The sequence below is a fragment of the Mirounga angustirostris genome, unplaced genomic scaffold, assembly GCF_029215605.1.
Source record: "Mirounga angustirostris isolate CCGP_5_RB_7025 unplaced genomic scaffold, mMirAng1.0.hap1 SCAF_10, whole genome shotgun sequence".
In the NCBI taxonomy this organism is placed as follows: domain Eukaryota; kingdom Metazoa; phylum Chordata; class Mammalia; order Carnivora; family Phocidae; genus Mirounga; species Mirounga angustirostris.
In genome coordinates, this window is record NW_026991718.1 from 117,350,225 (window position 1) to 117,368,183 (window position 17,959).

Here is a 17,959-nt window from a genome sequence, read left to right on the forward strand (position 1 = left end):
TGCTTGTACTTGTGTATGTAGATATGCATCTGTGAGGACACACCCACACATGTGCACGTGCACACATTCCAGATGTGGATGCTTGTGTTTGCACGAGGCCCTAGAGGCGGGTGCTTAGTGACTCAATGTGTTCACTGTTCAGGCCTGGGAGGACACGGGCCGGACTGCAGCTAGAGTGCTACGGGTGCTCAGGGAGGATGCGAGGTGGCGACTGTGCCTAAGGGGCTGGGGAATGGTCACGTCGGTGTATTAAGGCAGGTGTGTGGGTGGGTGTGTGGGAGATGAGAGGAGGGAGTTACCGGCCAGGGTTTGGTGGCTGCAGGCAGCCCCTCCCTCCACCAGCACCCGCCCTGTGCTCCCCGGCCCCCCAGCTGGAGTGACCGGCACTCACACGTCCACGATCTTCTGCTCCTCCATCAGGCCGGCCCCCTCCATGGTGAAGGTGCAGCCTGACAGGGGCATGGGAAGGGGGTTCCGCAGGGACGCCTCAGCCACCAGCTTGCGGTTCTGCTTGGGCTCTCCCAGGATCTGGAAGACGGAACACATGTCAGAGGGAGAGGAGCCTGAGGCCCTCAACAGCAGGCAGGGGCCCGGCGGGGCCCGGCGGGGCCATCTCTATATTTGCTGCGATTTGGCCCCACTCTGGCACGATCGCTCCCCACCTCTGTGCCTGTTTCCTCATCTAGAAAACACGGACGTTCACGGACCTGCAGTGAGGCTCCACGTGACTCGGGGGATGTAGAAAGTGCCTCCCTTGTTCTAGGGCCTGGATGGAAAGATCACAGGCTTTGGGGCCAGGCTGATCTCTACCCCTTCCTCACTGTGTGACCTTGGGAAAGTAACTACCCCCTCTGAGCCTTGGTTTCTTCTTAGGAGAGAAATGCCTTGCTGCAGGGCTCTCCTGAGGATTAACTGAGCTAATATGTGCAAGCTCCTAGCAGAGTGTGTGGCATGCAGTGCTCACTCCCACCCCCTCTGCCCTTTACCACTTATTTGTAACTGCAGCATTTGGGATTCTGGGGCTGTGGCTCCTCCAGGCGCATCACTATGGTGCCGAGGATGATGGTGATAAGAATAGTCAGCCCTTATGAGCCCTTATAATGCATTTCCTGGGATGCACATTTAATTCGTACAACACACCTAGGTGCTAGTATTAACTCCACCTTGCAGACAAATAAACCGAGGTCCAGAGGGGCAGAGTGACCTGCCCAGGGCCACCCATGGACAAACCCAGGGAGTCAGACTGCAGAGTCTGTGCCCTTAAACCCTCTGCCTCTCCCTGCCCCACTAGGGCCCCAGGGCCTGGGGATCTCACCTTAGCTCTCAAGGGTCCATGATTCTGAGATCCCTAATTTCCACCCCCCCCCAACCACTCTGGGATTCTAGGATTCATTCCTAGAGGTAGGAGTCCCAAATTCTTTCAGCTTCATGATGCTTTCCTTTGATGAAGTTAGAATTTGAAGAACCCTGGGGCATCAAAGATCTGGAGGTGGCAGGGCTGCTGGTATGTGCATGTGGGGTGGGGGAAGCTGTCCTGGGACCCCGCCCCCAGCCCCATACCCTGCCCAGCCCACCCCTTACCCGGATCTTGATTTCTGGATTCTCCAGGTAGATGTCCCTCTCGGCCAACAGGTAGCTGTTGGTATCCGGCTCCATGAGAAGGCCCCGCACCTTGATGAGGTTTGACTCGGTCAGACACTCACAGTACTTCTCATAGAGGATTCGAAGGGGAATGCTCTTCTCTGCAGGAAAGGAGAGGGAAGAACACTCGTAATAGCTGATTTACGGCCCCCATCTCTCCCATGGCATCTCCACGAGGCACAGAGAGGGGAAAGAATGTGCTTGAGGTCACATAGCTAGTGAACGAATAAGCAGATCCCAGGCCTTTCCCCCCCGTCTGCCCTGGCTCGGGGGTCCCCAGGAAGGAGCTGGGAGGGGAGGCAGGACAGCTGGTCGGGGAAGTGCTGGAGCTCCAACAGGCCTGGGTTCTGATCTTGCCTCTCTGCCCTTAGCCAGCTGGTGATGCTGGGCAAGTCACTCCACCTCTCAGGACCTCAATTTCCCTGCATGAAGCTGGTGGGATTGTACCCATTTTACAGATGAAGAAATACTTCCACCAGTAAGTGCTCAGATCGGGAGACCTGGTGCAGCACGGCCACTGACTGGCTGTGTGAGCCTGGGAAGGTGACCTCTCCTCTCAGTTTCTCCTCTGTTCCCTGGGACATCTGGCACCTGCTGGGAGGAGCTAAGACCAGAGGACATTTAGAACAAAGCCACACAGTGATGAGGGGATGAGAAGAGCCAACCCCTTCCACCGTGGAGAAGCAAAGTGTGGTTTCTAGCCCCATTTTTCTGACAACACTGAGGCACAAGGACACTAGGGGTCAGCTTGCAGGAGGCAGGAAAGAAGAGCAAAGAGCACAGGCCTGAGAATCTGCAGGCTTGGCCGTGAAGTGCTTGTCCACTCAGTCCCAGAGAGCCTTGGGCAAACCCCTTCTGGAAGGCTCCTCGGACCTCCCCTCAAATGGGAGCGCCGGAGGGCTGGTCTTGGGGCTCAGTGGAGCCCAGCCAACCCCGGGCCATGATGGGAGACGTGGCTGCCTCTTTTCCTGCCATCTGTCCCCTCACTCCCCTACCAGGCTCCTGCCACTCACCGGAATTTGCACACATCTGAGGATAACCTCGTTATTTGCTCATTGTTTTGCTCTCAGTCCACTTGCCTTATACTTCTTAACCTTTTTTGCCTGGGGACGCTTTTCCTTATTTGCGGCAAACCAGTCTCATTTACTATAAATAGAAGGTAACTGGCAAAAATAAATACAAGCCAAGTCACGCTCGTTCAGTTCCAGCTAGATATTCTTGTCTGCCGAGGGCTCCAGGCTGAGGCGGGAGATCGGCGAGGGGTAGGGGTGCTGAGCCTGCAAGCACCACTGAGATGCTCCTCACGGGGTCCGTCTAAAAGACGGTGGGGGCCTGACGGACAGCCACCTTCTCGCTGCAGGTCAAGGTCTAAGCCCCGGCCTGCCCCGCGCCCCAGCTGTTCATCCCCAGGGTGGATCCGCCCCAACCTCTGAGCAGACGACGTAGGGGAAGAAACCCCAACCTTCTGCCAAAAAAGACAGAAAGGAGTGAAAATCCCCTGGTCAGGGCCTGGTGGAACCGAGTGGAAACCGGCCAGCTACATGGGAAAGGACAACACCGCCCTCCAGGAGCTTAGAGGATGTGGCCCCAACTGTTGACTTTTCCAGAAGGCTGAAGCCAGCGTGGGGCCGGACCTTTGAGAACCTCGGGCCATGGGCCAAGGATCACGGCCTTGGCAGAGAGAGGAAAACATACATGTACAGCCAGTCTCAGTCGTTCCTTAGATGACTAGCCCTGTTCTAGAAAGTGCCCTGGGCGTGGCCACAGAGGCCACAGTGCCTGCACTCCCAGTGACCCACCTGGAGGGGTGAGGGGAGGAGAGAGAGGATGGGTGGGGGCAGGAAGGGGAAGGGAGAGGAGCAGCGCAAGGAGGCAAGGGTGGGGATGGCTCTCTGTCCTAGGCCTGGTTTCCTGTCTATTAGCACATTCTGGAAATTCCCCAGATCTTATTATCTAAGAATAACAAGCAAGCCAGCCAAAGTCTGGGGTCATGGTGGGGGCAGGGTGGTGAAAGCCTCTATCTGAGGCCAAGCTTGGCACTGGAGGCCTGACCGAGCATCCTAGACTAGCCCCACCTTGCAGCCCGAGGGCAACACACAGGACCTCTGCCCTCCTCCGCCCTCTCCCTGCAGGCTGCGTCCCTCACGGGTCGCCGAGGCAGGAGGGACCGCTCTGCCGTGAACACATCCCCGGGATGATGGGAAACACCGACAGGCTTGGCTGAGCCTCGGCAGAACAATGCTCCAAGGTCCCAGATGGTAACTGGGTGGCAAAGGGTGACTCAACAGGAAGGAAGTTCTTCTGGCATCGTTGGCCCGAGCTGGAGTTCACCTAATGCCACACATTCCAGGAAAGACAGTTCCTCCCTTTGAAGAGGTTCCGAACATGAGAAGAACCTGCTGGTGCAGTCACACGCAGGGGCTGGTGGGCTCTTCAAAATCAAACAGCCTTCCTACAAGTGGGGAACCTGAGGCCTGGAACGGAGAAGACAAATCCCCGGGGGCCCACAACCCATCGACAGAATGGTAGGAACTAGAACTTGGGTTTGCTGGCCATGGCACATACCCGTAGGGATGGACCCCTGCCGAGGTCCCCCGGGGCCAGGATGCAGAGGTGACAGCTGGGTCCTTCGCATGCCATCGGGGTTGGGAGGGGCTCAGGAGCCACTGGGCCCAGCACCGAGACCGCCGTCTGGCACAGCAGGTGTTCAGGACAGACCGTCAGGGCTTCTCTGCCTTCCCATGATCAGGCCCCATTTTATACTTTCCAGATATTTCCTGAGCGCACGGTCTCCTCCAGTCCTTCCAGGGGCCCATCAGGACGGTGTGCTGTTACCCCACTGAACGATGGGGGTGATTCGAGGCTCCGAGAGCAAGTTCATCCCACCCAGGTTTGTACATTTAGAAGGTGGGGGAGGCCAGAGGCGAAGCCAGGCCTGGCTGGCCTCAGAACACGTGTTCTAGCAGCCCGAAGTGTTGGGGTCCTGTCCTGGCTTTGCCCCTAAGGACGTCCCCCTGCTCAGGGACCCTGCTAGGCCCTCTGCTCTGGGTATGCGGCCCCAGGAGCGCCCGTGGTGGGCCCGAGACAGAGAAACCAGGAGGTGGCACTGTCGCCACCATGGACTCCAGGCCTGAAACAGACAGGCCTTCTGAGGAACTCCAAGGCCGTGGCCCTCACGCCAGACCGTTGGGGGCCAAGGGCAGAGGCAGAGGTAACGAAGGGGAGGAAACATGCGTCTGAAGGCAAGAGTAGGGGCCAGGCGAGGGCAAACAGACTCCATAAACACAGAGCCCTCCGCGCCCTGGGCCTCTCCACCAGCTCCGCATGTGAGCATGCCGGCTCCCGGGTATGGAGCACCTACTCTGTGCACCGCCCCCCCCCAGCCCACCGGACAGTCCTACACTGCAGGATCATGACTGCCACGGGCCTCATGGGGACACTGAGGTTCAGGGAGGCAGCCATTTGCCCAGGTGACCCAGCGAGTGGGACCCTCCTCTCTGAAGCCCCAGGATGAAGAGTGTTCACACTACCCCTCAGAGGATGATCAGAAGACCCCACCACCAAGACCCCTTTGCCTCCTCAGGCCTGAAGGCTGCCCAAGCACAAACCAGGATCAGGTGGCTGGGGGGCAGGACACCAGGCTCTACGCTGCCTCACTAGGTGACCTGAGTGGCCACAACCCCTCCCAGGGCCTCAGGCTTGTGTTTAGGAAGATTATCAGGTGCAGTGACCAAGCCAGGCAGGGAAAGAGACCCAGGAGGCGTGTGTGCGGGTTTCTGACCAGGAGGCTTGAGCGACAGAGGCTCTGTCTGGGGGCTGCAGACTGGGTCGGCTACTGACATTATTTCGCCCCAGAACAGGGCAGGGGATCTGCCTCACAGGGAGGCCAGGTCGGAGGAGAAGTTCAGGCCGGGAGGAAAACACTTCCTCCCCGGGGGCCGGGCTGTTCTCCTCTCACTGCTCCCAGAGCTACACTGCCCAATAGGGCAGCTTCTGGCCACATGCGGCTGGTTAACTTGAAGTGGAATTAAAACTTGAGTTCCGGGGCGCTGGGTGGCTCAGTCGTTAGGCGTCTGCCTTCGGCTCAGGTCCTGATCCCAGGGTCCTGGGATCGAGCCCCGCATCGGACTCCCGGCTCGGCGGGAAGCCTGCTTCTCCCTCTCCCACTCCCCCTGCTTGTGTCCCTGCTCTCGCAGTTCGTTTCAAGTGCTCACCGGCCACATGGAGCTGGCCGCCAGCGTCTGGACAGTGCAGACACAGAACAGCTCCCACGTGGCAGAAAGTTCTAGAGCCCCTTCTCTTTGAGGCCGAGAACCTCCCGAGAGACAGGAGAGGTTCTCGCAGGGGCCGTGGGGGGAGCCGGAGGGAAGGAAAGAGCTGAGAGCAGGCAGTATCGCGTCCAGGGAAGTAACCTGAGGTCCCATGAAGGTGACATGGACCAAAGCAGTGTAGTTGCTGAGAGTATAGGTTCAAGTCTCAGTCCTGTCCCTTCCTAACTGTGAGGCCTTGGGAAAGTTCCTTAACCTCTCTGTGCTCAGTCTTCTCATCTGGAGAATGGGGCAATAAAAGAATCCACCTCCCCCTTTTGTTGTAAGAATTAAGTGGGTTGCTCGTTATAAAGGACGTGGGCAGGGCGCCTAGGTGGCTCAGTTGGTTAAGGACGTGGGCAGGACCTGACCCAGAGGACGTGCCACAGGAACATCTGCAAGGTCCACTGCACCTGCCAGGGGCCGAGCGCATTACCTCGCGCATCGTTGCTTGGCGGTCAGTAACTGCTCCAGGAACGCAGGGCCTTACCAGACAAGGGCTCCAGTGGAAGACTGAGCAGGTCCTTGGTGCCACACTCGGGCCCCAGGGCCCCGTTGTAGCTGACGGTGCGGGCATGCAGCAGGAGACGGCAGGTGTGGCGCTCGGCCGTGCTGTTGGTGATGTAGGCGAAGACGTCAAAGTCACTGCCCATGTTCATGCTCTGGCCCACGCGGATCCGCATGGCCACACCCGTCTCCACTTTATCAGTCAGCTTGTTCAGGTGGTTGGCCCTTTTGAAGGCTTCTCTCTCCTCTGGAGACCCTGTGAGGATGGGGATGAGAGCTCCACTATGGCCCTTGAAATAGGGACCAAGGACAACGAGGCTGGGGCAGGGCAAGCTGGCTTTTCAGAGTCCCGGTGACTCAGAGCAGCTCTGGAGGATCCCCTTGTCTACACTGCTGTGCCAGGAGGACGAAAGAATATTTTATTCACTTTCCACAAGTAAACTCCTATACCTCCCTCAAGACGAGCCCCAAATGACACCCCCTCCTCCAGGAAGCCTTCTCTGACCACTCCTGTGCCAGGATAAATGAGTCACCATGTCTTCTCGAGTTTCACCTGTGCCTATTGCCTATCATACTTTTTATTTAACCAAGTTGTTTTCTGTTTATGTACTTACCCTCTTAAGTGGCTCAAAGACTAAGACTGTATTTTACTTACCTCTGTCATACCCAAAGCCTCTAACAGTGCTTGGTGGATAGTAAACACCAATATGATGACGCAAACTTTCTCACCTCCCAGTGTTCACCCGGGTATTACCTCTACCTGAGATCTTTTCCCCCTCCTCCCCTCCCGGTGGAGCTCCCCGCCTCTGTGTCCCATCTACCTTTCTCCTCTGCTCCTTTTTGTTTCTTCCCCGGTGTTTCTGGGTGCATATCTACGTCTCCCAACAAACCATCAGCTCTAGACCTTTCAGAGACCAGGGGAAGCACCTTTTCCTTCCGTTGTCTCCCTTCCAGCTAGAGTATGGCTGCTTGTTCCCCAAACCCCGGGCCAGCGCTGCTAAGTCAGTGGGAGTCAGATGAGGTCAGGAGCGATGTCTCCTTAGACACCTAAGTGAGCCCTCCTGGGCTCACGGATGCTTAGAAAACATCTACTGTATTGCATTGGCTGCTGGTTGTGTTCCAAAACAATTTAAAAAATAAGCTGTGTCCTTTCTTCCCTCTCTTGATTTAACACAAGATGCGGAGAGCGGCTTCGTCTTCGTATCAGATTGCAGCTCTCTTATTAAGTTGCTCTTGCCCCACTTCTCTCCTCCTTCCCCATCCATCTTCACGCTCACCTCCCCAGCTCCGTGTGAAATACTGCACAAATAAACACTACAGTGTTCCTGGAATCTCTTTTCCAGGGCCCGCCCCTCTGGACTTGCAAGCTGTTCTAGTCCAAACACATTGCAATTACAAGAAAAGGGGGGTGGGGGTGGGATAGCCCATCTTCGGTTGTAGGTGCCATTACGACAAATACTGTTACAAAACAACACAGACATCATTAATCTTTCTGTTCAGATGCATGCGTCTCCAACATAACGGGCATCCCTTCAGTTGTATTTAAGTCAAACCAGCCAAAAAAGCAAGGCTTAAAAACCCCATGGAATCCTTTTGTGGAATACAGAATTCTTTTCTTAAGTGAATACTCCTCTACTACTGTCTCCCAGTGTGCTTTTTTCTAAGAAAAGATTTAAAATGGAGAGTAACCTACAGGTCCTTATTGTATGCAGGCTGCCAAAAAAACACACATGCATGCATGTGCGCGCACACAAACACACACACACACACACGAGCCCATTGGCTGGTAAAACGGGCTGGTGAAGGCTCTGGGGAGCCGGGCACCTACCCTCCGGGTACTTGTAGGTGTGGGTGATATCCTCCCGCTCATCACGGCCCACGCTCTTTGTGCTGATCTTCATCCCCACGATCTGGGAGTTGTTGGTGGACTTGCACATGGATCCATCGTCCTGCAGGATCCAGTTCACCACGTCGGCATTGACCTCAGCAAAGACAAAAGGAGCGTCGTACTTGGTGCTCAGGTTGCCCTCCTTGATGGCACGAACCGGAACCGGGCCACAGCAGTATGTCCCTGGTTGGAGATAAGAGGAGAGATGGGCCTGGACTGCGGGGAGGGTGGCACCCTCTCACACCTTCCACATTTCTTTTTTTTTTTTTTTTTAAAGATTTTATTTATTTATTTGAGAGAGAGAGAGAATGAGAGAGAAAGAGCATAGCGGGGGAGGGTCAGAGGGAGAAGCAGACTCCCTGCCGAGCAGGGAGCCCGATGTGGGACTCGATCCCGGGACTCCAGGATCACGACCTGAGCCGAAGGCAGTCGCTTAACCGACTGAGCCACCCAGGTGCCCACACCTTCCACATTTCAACCACATTGTTGCAGGGAATCTCAAGACCATCCAGCCCTTTGACTCAGGGACTCCATTGCTGGGAAAGAAGGCAGCAGAGAGTAAGAATTGACAATGGAGACTCTGGAGCCCACCCAGCTTCTGGGGTTCAAATCTCAGCTGGCCTCTTATTAGCTGGGTGACCTTGGGGAAGTGACTTAACTTCTCTAAGCCTGTTTTGTGTGGTGGGGATATTTGTACCCACCTAATGAGGATTCGGGTACACTAAATGCTATGTAAGTGTCTGAAATATAAAATAGAAGCGTATCCTCAGGCATCCTGAGGAAGGGAGGGAGCCATGTGGTAGAAGGCGTCCATCTGTCCTGCTTCCTGCCCGCACAGAGAGCCACACCCGCCCATCAATGTATTCAGGGAGTGCGCCATGACTGAATGAACATGAGAGCTGGATGCTTCTCTCACTGGGGTTCACAAAGTTAAATGTGGAGGGCTAGAGGCTGGGTAGCTTACTACAGTATATCCATTTGATGCAACGCGGTAACATTCATTTAAAATTAAAATCACGGAAAACTATGTATAGAGAAATGCCAAGGACATATGGAGAAGTGACAGGGCCTAGACGAAAGGCCACGTGCAGCTGGAGATCTTAACGCAGGGACCAAAGACCCCCAAAGCACTGCAAATAGAATTCGGGGGTCCGTGAACTTGGATGGGAAAAAAATTACATCTTTGTCTTCACTGAATTTGGATAACACTTCCTTCGATTACGAAAGCAGACAAACCATAGTCTCAGGTGCACTTATGACTTCTCACCCATAAGGAACACAGACATTTATGTATCACTTTATAGTTGTCATAGATAATTGGAAATACCGCTTATATGCATCTGTACCAGTACATTATGGAACTTACGATCTCTACCACTAGATCTTGTTCTGTAAACCATATATTATTATATCATAAATTTATTTTTTTAAATTTTGATAACCATGTTTCAGTGCAATTGGTTTTCTTTGTTACCCTAGGTAATATATTCTATGCATTTAAAAATATTATTCTGTTGGGAAGATGGGGTAACTGGGTGATGGGCATTAAGGAGGGCACGTGATGTGATGAGCACTGGGTGTTATACGCAACTAATGAATCGTTGAACACTATGCCAAAAACTAATGATGTACTATATGTTGGCTGATTGGATTTAAATAAAAAATAAATAAATACAAATAAAAATATCATTCTGAGAAAGGATCCATTTGGTTTCACCCAAATTTGCCTTGGTGTTCTGTCTCTTTTTCTCTTTCTCTTTTCTCTATCTCTTTCTCTCCTTCTCTCTGTCTCTGTCTGTCTCTTTCTCCCTCTGTCTCTGGCTCTCTGTCTCTCACACACACACCTACAAACAAATATATAATAGGAAATTACTGGAAGCTGTGTGTAAATGTTAATGACATTTCTTTTGAGGGGGAGAGGACAAAGATGTTGTTTGATTTTTTTCTTTGTGCTTCTCCATATTTGTTTTCCACAATGCATGTGAATTACTTTTCAAATCATAAAAGAAGCGGATCGTACACTATGAGTGAGGACCCCCCACACTCGTGCAGACCAGTCAGTGGTCTCTGGAGTCAGCCAGACTGGGGTTAGAACCTGGCTCTGCCTCTCCCGGCTGAGGGACTGTGGGGGTGTTCTCGCCAAGCCTCAGTTTCCCCGTCTAGGGAAGGGGGCCACGCCCACCCACCTTCACTCTTCTCCTGGGGCGTGGGGTCGAGGGCCTGCCACCCCTTGTAGCCAGGCTGCAGGTCCGGCCTGCTCATCCATGACTCCGCCCAGCAGTGGTAGTTCCTGTGGGAGAAATGAAGCGAGGACTCACACTCCTCCCGCGGGCAGTCCACACTCGCCTGTCCTAGGCTCAGCCCAGAGCGTCCCCGACACTCCTCCTTGCTCTTCCGCCCCTGGGCCCCCGCCAGGTGCTCACTCCTACTTGGGGAGTCATTGTCAGCGCCTCTCCCACAGCCCTCCCCTTTCAGTGGCTCCTTGAGTCCAGCTGATGGGACCTCCCTGCTTCTTGGCTGTCCCTTCTTCTCCAGCTCCTGGGCTCTGCCAAGTTTCAGGCCTGCCTGGGCCACACCCCGGCCCCCCGCCTGCAGTCTCTCCCCTTCTGATCTCCTGCTCCAGGGTCGTCAGTGTCCCTCTCCCAGTTTGAAGCCTTTGGTGACAACCCGCTGCTTTTGGAGTCAAGCCCAGACCCTCTAACCTGGCATTCCAGACTCCTGAAAAATCATTCCCCTGACACCTTTTCATGCATTGTTCACTTTGTGTGTTGACTTTCCCTCCTTTGCTCATGCTGGGGCCCCTACCTGGAGAGCCCTCCCTAGACCCTGTTCCCCCTTGTCCAAATACTGTTCAACTTCTAACCCCAATTCAAATGTGACCTCCTCTGAGAAGTCTTCCTAGGTTTCCCTTCCAGGGGACCCTCCCCAGTGGGGTCCACCCCTGACCCCGGGCCCCAGCTTACCAGATCATCTCGCTTTTGTCCCTCTGGATCTCCCCAAATTTGTTGTAGACATACTCGATGAGCAGGTTGCTGTTCTGGTCATGGGCCGAGTTAAAGTTGGTCACCACTCGGGTGGGGATGCCAAGGCACCGCAGCACTGGGGGTGGGGGAGGGGACAGGATAGAGAGAGGGATTAGGGGATGAGCTGAGGATCTGGAGACATCTGCCCTGCTCTGCGCATCCACATGCCCATCTGTATCCCAGGCAGCACTGTACCCATTATCCAGGTGGTGAGGGTGGGCACCATCCCCTGACCTGGATGATGGTGCCCACCTCACTGGTCACTCCATGTCCACTCTGCCTCCTCACATCACAGCTAACAGAAGAAGCCCCCAAAATGCAAGTCTGACATCAACACTCCTCTGCTAAACCTTCGATGGCTCCCCATGGCCCTTGAAGTCAAGGCCAGACCTCTGGCTATGGCCGTTGGCCCTACAAGGTTTGGCCCCTGACCATCTCCTGGGCACTTTGGCCAAGCCACACTCGCTGCTCCTCCAGCACTCTGCACTCCTGCCAGCCACAGGGCATTGGCATATGCTATTCCCTCAGCCTGGAAGGCCACCCACCAGGTTTAGATTGCTCCACCATTTGCATTCATAGCAAGATTGGGGATTCATCATCCTTCACAACGGACGGGCATGTGAGGGATCCTTTAATTTGTCCTCTGAGGGCAGTGAGTGATCTGTCTTACTTTACGTGCCCAGAGCCCAGCACAGGCCTGGCACAGACAATTTTGTCAAATGGATGAAGGGGTGGATGAAGCAGAGAGAGGAGGAGGAAGAAGGGGAAAAGGGAAGAAGGGCAGGAATGGTAGAGATTAGGGCAAGGAGCACACAGTGGAGCAGGCAGAAGAGGGAACAAGGGTCCAGGGGGCCTTCCACGCAATGCCGGCTGCTTTGGGCTGTGTGGCCTGGGGCCAGTCCCTCCAGTTCTCTGGGCCTTGTTTCCCCCTCTACCACACAAGGTCATGGTACACACGCAGGGCCGGCAGTCATGCGGGGGCGCCGTCGTGGAAGGGGAGGGCCCTGCGCTCACGCCAAAGCATGGTTCACAGAGGTCACAGTGACAGGGGAGGGACAGGAGTCACAGTGGCGGGGGGGGACAAAGAAGCAGGACAGCAGGTGGCACCTACAGACCTCCGAGGAGGGAGGGGGGCCCGGGGCAGGATTCGAGCCTGAATGGCGGGGTGCTCCTGACAGGTGGCGTTTTGGGTGCCTTTTCACTCCCTCATTTTTTAATGAGTTTTTTATGTGTTTTGTGAAAGTAATATACTCTTGGGTGGGATAAAGGAAATAAATAAATTTTTTTTAAAAGGTGAGAAAAGGGGGCACCTGGGTGGCTCATTCGTTAAGCATCTGCCTTCGGCTCAGGTCATGATCCCAGGGTCCTGGGATCGAGCCCCGCATCGGGCTCCCTGCTCTGCGGGGAGCCCGCTTCTCCCTCTCCCCCTCCCCCTGCTTGTGTTTCCTCTTTCACTGTGTCTCTCTCTGTCAAATAAATAAAAAATCTTTAAAAAAAAAATTAAAGAAAAATAAAAAGTGAGAAAACCCCTACTGAATGGGACTTTTGCCTTTTAGTTTTGATTGAGATTGAGTCTTGGAGATGGTGGGTGGAGTGTGTGCATGTGTGTGCGTGTGTGTGTGTGTGTGTGTGTGTGTGTGTGTGTGTGTGTGTGTGTGTGTGAGAGAGGGACCTTTGCCCTGTTGCCCTGGGTCCACTGTCAAGCAGGGTAAGAGGTCCCGGGAAGGCCCTGGATTCTGGCCCTGGACGAGGGCCCCTGGGAGCGGGGAAGAAGGACAGTGTTGACCTTCCCCCTCCTGCCTCGTGGCTCCCCCTGAGGCCCCGGCAGTAGACTCTCTGCGTCCCGACCCCAGGCCTTGCCCCATGACATGACAGGGCTCAGGATACAGACCAGGCGTGGGGAGGAACAAGGCATCACCCCTGTCCTAGAGCTGGTGTCCCAAGAGGGCTTGTCATCACAGGCTCAGGCCAGGAGGCTGCCCCAGAACCGGGGACACCTGACCTCAAGCCTGGCCATGCTGCTCTCCAGCTGTGTGTCCTTAGGCAACCACTTCCCGTCTCAGATTCCATTTCCTCTTCTAAGAGGAGCTGATAATAGCAGCTTTGGGGGATGTTGCGGTGATTCAGAGAGGTATGGATGTGGGCAGTCTCGTCTGCCCCGTGCCCAGCCTGGAAGAGCAGGGTGCCACGGTGCCTGTCACTGCAAATGACTATCCAGTCACCGTGGGCTGACTCTGGGACATTTCGAAAATGCTCCAGGGTCCGGCTGAGGAATCCCAGCTTCCCCTGAAGCCCACAAACCCAAGCCTAGCCTGAACCAGAGACTGTGCAAAGTGACATCTCCCCGTGAATTAGGTCCGTCACCTCTGTGTCCATTTCATAGGTGAGGATACAGGCTTGGAGACCCCAGTTCTCTTGCCCAAGTCCACCCAGGGACAGGTGACAGAGCTGGGATTCAAAACAGGCAGCGGAACACCAGAGTCCCTGGGCCAGTCCAGCAGGCGGCTTCCTGCAGAAGCTGCGGGGGCCTGCTCATCCAAGCCACTTTTCCCTGGCTCTGTCCCACACCAGGCCGGGGAGAAGGCTGCAGGGACCCAGACTCAGCCCTGGCCTTGGGGAGAGAGGGGTCTGGAGCAAGATCTCTGGAGGTCACAGCCCCAGGGGAGGGAGGCATCTGCGTGTGAGTTTGTGGACCCAGGCCACAGATGGTGGTGGGTCTCCAGAAAATCCTCTTAGGAGGCATTTCAGGCCCCTAAGAAGAAGAGGTCTAGGACAGGGGAGTTTGCACGAGAAAAGGGAATGCACAGGTCCCAGAAGCAGGCAGGCGTGGTGGTTCGGCCGTGGGGAAGGGGGAGCAGAGACAGCCCAGCTGGGAGCCTGGGCCGCACTACCCCTACCCAGACTGCTGGTGCGGAGGACAGCACCAGGACGCCCCGAGGCCCTTCCCTGGGCCTGGGCCCTGGTCCCGGAGTCAGAGAAGCTGCGAATCAGGACCAGCCTCTTAGATTTCCTGAGCCTAATAAATAATAATAGCAGTGTAATCATCGTAATAAGAATAATCTAACAGCATGAGATAAGTATTTGCTGTTATGCAACTGAAATCATTTCTAGCACTTCATACATTATCCTCACAACTGCCCCAGGATAAAGGCACCGTTATGTCCGGTTCACACGTAACAGAGCTGAGGCTCAGAGAGGCTCAATGATTACCCGGGGACACAGCTGGTTAAGAAGCAGAGCTGGGACTGGGATTCAGGCCTTGACTCTGGAGTCTATGTTTTTATGTGGTACAGGATACGGACTCATTCTCATACGCACCAACCCCAGCCCAGAACAGTCTTCACCATTCTCTGGGCTCGAATATGTAAGATTTTTTAAAGATTTATTTTACATTTTGGTTTTAAATTGCTTTCTCTTTCCTCATCTACATTTTAGAAAGAGTTTCTCTTTCTTGACATTGATAATGACTGTTATTATTGAGTTACTAATAGCTAATATTTACTGAGAGCTACATTGGGCTGAATTCTGGGCCAAGCAGTTTTCTATCGACCCACCCTAGGAGGGAGGCCCTCTCGCCCCCATTTTACAGACCAGGAAACCAAGGTTCAGAAGGAAGTCATTTGCTCAAGGTCACAGAGCAGCTGAGTGTTCCTGGGGGTTTTTAATTCAGGGGTGCCTGTCTCCAAAGCCCATCTTCTCAACCCTGAGCCCAGGCTGCCTCCCAGATGACATCCCTTGATCCTAATAACCACCTGCAGGGCAGTGGTTGGAAAAAGGACCAGAGAGGGGCAGCCGCCGACTCCAGGCCTCACAGTACGTTGGTGGCATTGGAGGCAGAGACAGGACCAGAACTGGGATCTGCTGATTCCCCTTTGAGTGCTCTCCCTGCCCCCGTCCCGGCGCTCAGGGAGGCTGTGAACCGGTCCCAGCCCCGGCCCCCGCCCCCGCCCAGCGTGCAGCTCACCTGTGCAGGCCACAGCTGCGAAGACCCAGCACTGGCCGTACTTGACACGCTGGCAGCCCGAGGTCTTCCAGCGCCGCAAGATGTCCACGCTGCCGATCCAGAACATGGGGCTGATGCCATCCTTGTAATTGTTGTCCCAGCGTCCCAGCAGCACACCCTGGTCATCATTGCAGTTGACCTACAACCAGCAGGGCGTCAGAAGGGCCAAGCCTGGGGAGCAGGTGCTGTGAGTTCAGTATGCGGTGAAAGGCAGGGAAAGGAATTTAGGAGCGGGAACAGCCCATGCAAAGATACCAAGGTGTGACAGGCTGGTACGTGGGAGATGGTTGGGGCTGGAGCCCGGGGTGTGGGTGAGAGAAGGGGAAGAAGGGAGGAGGTGGTGAGGGGTCAAGGTCATGAAGGTGATGCTGGTGATGTGAATTGGTCCACGGGGTGGCAGGAGAGTGACAAGAAGTGATCTGAGTTTTATGAAGACCCCCTCCGGCCCCCGCGTGGATTCTGACATTCCCCTCACGCTCCCATTGCCTTGAGAATAAAATCCAGCCTCCTGACTGTGGCCCATGAGGCCTGCATGGCCTAACCCCTGCCCACCTCCTGCACCCCACTCCCGCTCGCTCACTCCACTCCAGCCATGCCAGCCTCCTTTCTGCTCCTTGAACCTGCCAAAGTCGTTCCCTCCTCAGGGCCTTTGCACAAACTGTGCCCCCTCCCTGGAATGCTCTTCTCCCACTTACTGTATCAGCTTAGGGATTATCACGTAAGGCGGGGGGGTCCCCCCCAGCCCCTCACCGAAGTTGGATTCTACAGTTAGACACTCTCACACCTCTGGCTTCCTTTGGTGCCTGCATCATCATTTCTGATTGTGACTCATTCCCACGGTATTTCTGTCAATGTCTGTCTCCTCCCACCCACCCATCCACGAGCATATAAGCTCTCTGAAGTTAGACACCGTACACGTCTTACACCCAACTGTTTCTCCAGTGCCTAGGACATGGGTGGCATCTAATAAATATTTGCTGAATGAGTGAATGAATGGATGAATTGCTTTTAGGGACCACGTGACATTACCCTTATTTGTGTAAATCTTGTCTTTCCAAATACAAGCTCTCTTAGCTGAGACTTTCCCATCTCCTGGGACCCCCCCCAACCAAGCCCAGGGTGGAGTGTGGCCTCCATCATCACAGGAAGGGGGGAGCCGACTGGGGCCCATGATGGGCCCAGACGCTGGGATGGGCCCCGCCTCTCACTCACCATGGCGCTCACCACCCGGCCCATGTAGACAGGGCTGCTGCGGCGGGAGCAGTCACGGCAGGCATCCTTCAGGAACTTGGGGTTCATGTCCAGGAGCGTCAAGCAAATGTCCAGGATCCCGTCTTCAAACTGTGTTGGGGGAAACAAGAGGAGGAGGAGGGAAATGAGAAGCTACCTCCTCCTGGAAGCCTGCCATGCAGCCCTGCAGCCATAGGTCCTCTCTGTTCCATCTCACACACTAGGGAAGTCCGGGCTGGGTCAGCCACATCTCTGTGAGGCCAGCTCTGCCTGGCCCAGGATGGGCTTTGGGGGGACAATGACTGAGTTTGTGAGAAAGAGGAAGGGATGTGCCTGCATTCAGAGCCTGGCCGGGGTGGAGGGGAGGGGGTTGTCCTGGGAATGTGGAGTAGCACCCACAGTGTCCCTGGGGCTTCCCTCTCTTCAGAGTCACCTCAGGCCCTGCCACTGTCCCTTCCCCGTATCTGCTGTGCCAAATATCTCATTTCCCCTAAGGCCTGACTCACCCTGCAGAGCTGATGAGAATCCTCTCTCCCCCCTGCCCCCTCCACCCCAACACACTGCTCTGATTGGAAATGAGGTAAATTATATCTCGAAATCACTCCTCTGTTTCCACTGCACCTAGAATAAAATCTAGACTTCGCCCTGTGACCTCAAGACCCTTCACAATCTGTGTCCCACCCCATCTCTGACCTCATTATCGCCACTCATTGCCCCAGGGCCTTTGCACTTGCTATTTCCTTTGCTTGGAATGCTCTTTCAGCCACTCTTTGTATGGCCCACACCTTCTCATCCTTGCAACTCAAATGTTATCATTATCAAAAGTAGGGCCCTCCCTCCTTGTCACATTACACTGGACCACCTGTCTGACCAGTCCAAAGGCAATCTGCTCCCTGCTACCCACCCTCTGTGGTGTTGTCCTAAACCAGGCTTCATCACAGGTCTCCCTCCATGGCTTTGAGCCCTTTTGTGGCTCCCTATTGCCATCTGCCTGACATTCGCACCCCGGACACTGCTGACTTCTCCCACTTCATCTCTTGGGACTCCTCCAGACATAAAGTGCTCCCTGAGCTACAGAATTCTTCTTAAGCACAAGATAAACTTTCCCACCTCTGAGCTTTTTGCTCAGGCCATTCCCTTTGCCTTGTATACTGTGTTTCCACCTCCTCCATAGCCCAGCTCAGACCTTGCCTATTTCAGAAATTGCCCTGATTCCCATCGGCAGTTATTCACTTCCTTCCTCTAGGTCTTATCATTCTGGATTGTGATGGCTTCCAGAAGATTTGCAAGAGCTGTGTCCAGTGGCTCAACACAAACCTGGACACAGAACAGAGAGTCAGGAAAGGAAAGGAAGGACTTG

General features: G+C 54.7%; 1 protein-coding gene across 1 annotated transcript in view; it reads right to left on the reverse strand.

The window, feature by feature from the left end:
• The window catches only part of TGM2 (transglutaminase 2), a 32,892-nt gene that overhangs the window by 2,114 nt on the left and 12,819 nt on the right, over nt 1-17,959 (reverse strand). Inside the window, exons 5-12 of the mRNA XM_045885754.3 lie at nt 16,582-16,710; nt 15,331-15,508; nt 11,307-11,442; nt 10,530-10,633; nt 8,284-8,526; nt 6,439-6,711; nt 1,582-1,742; nt 392-528 (exon numbers count right to left, since the gene is read on the reverse strand). Of these exons, the coding sequence (XP_045741710.1) occupies nt 392-528; nt 1,582-1,742; nt 6,439-6,711; nt 8,284-8,526; nt 10,530-10,633; nt 11,307-11,442; nt 15,331-15,508; nt 16,582-16,710 (1,361 nt within the window). The remainder of the gene's footprint in view (nt 1-391; nt 529-1,581; nt 1,743-6,438; nt 6,712-8,283; nt 8,527-10,529; nt 10,634-11,306; nt 11,443-15,330; nt 15,509-16,581; nt 16,711-17,959) is intronic.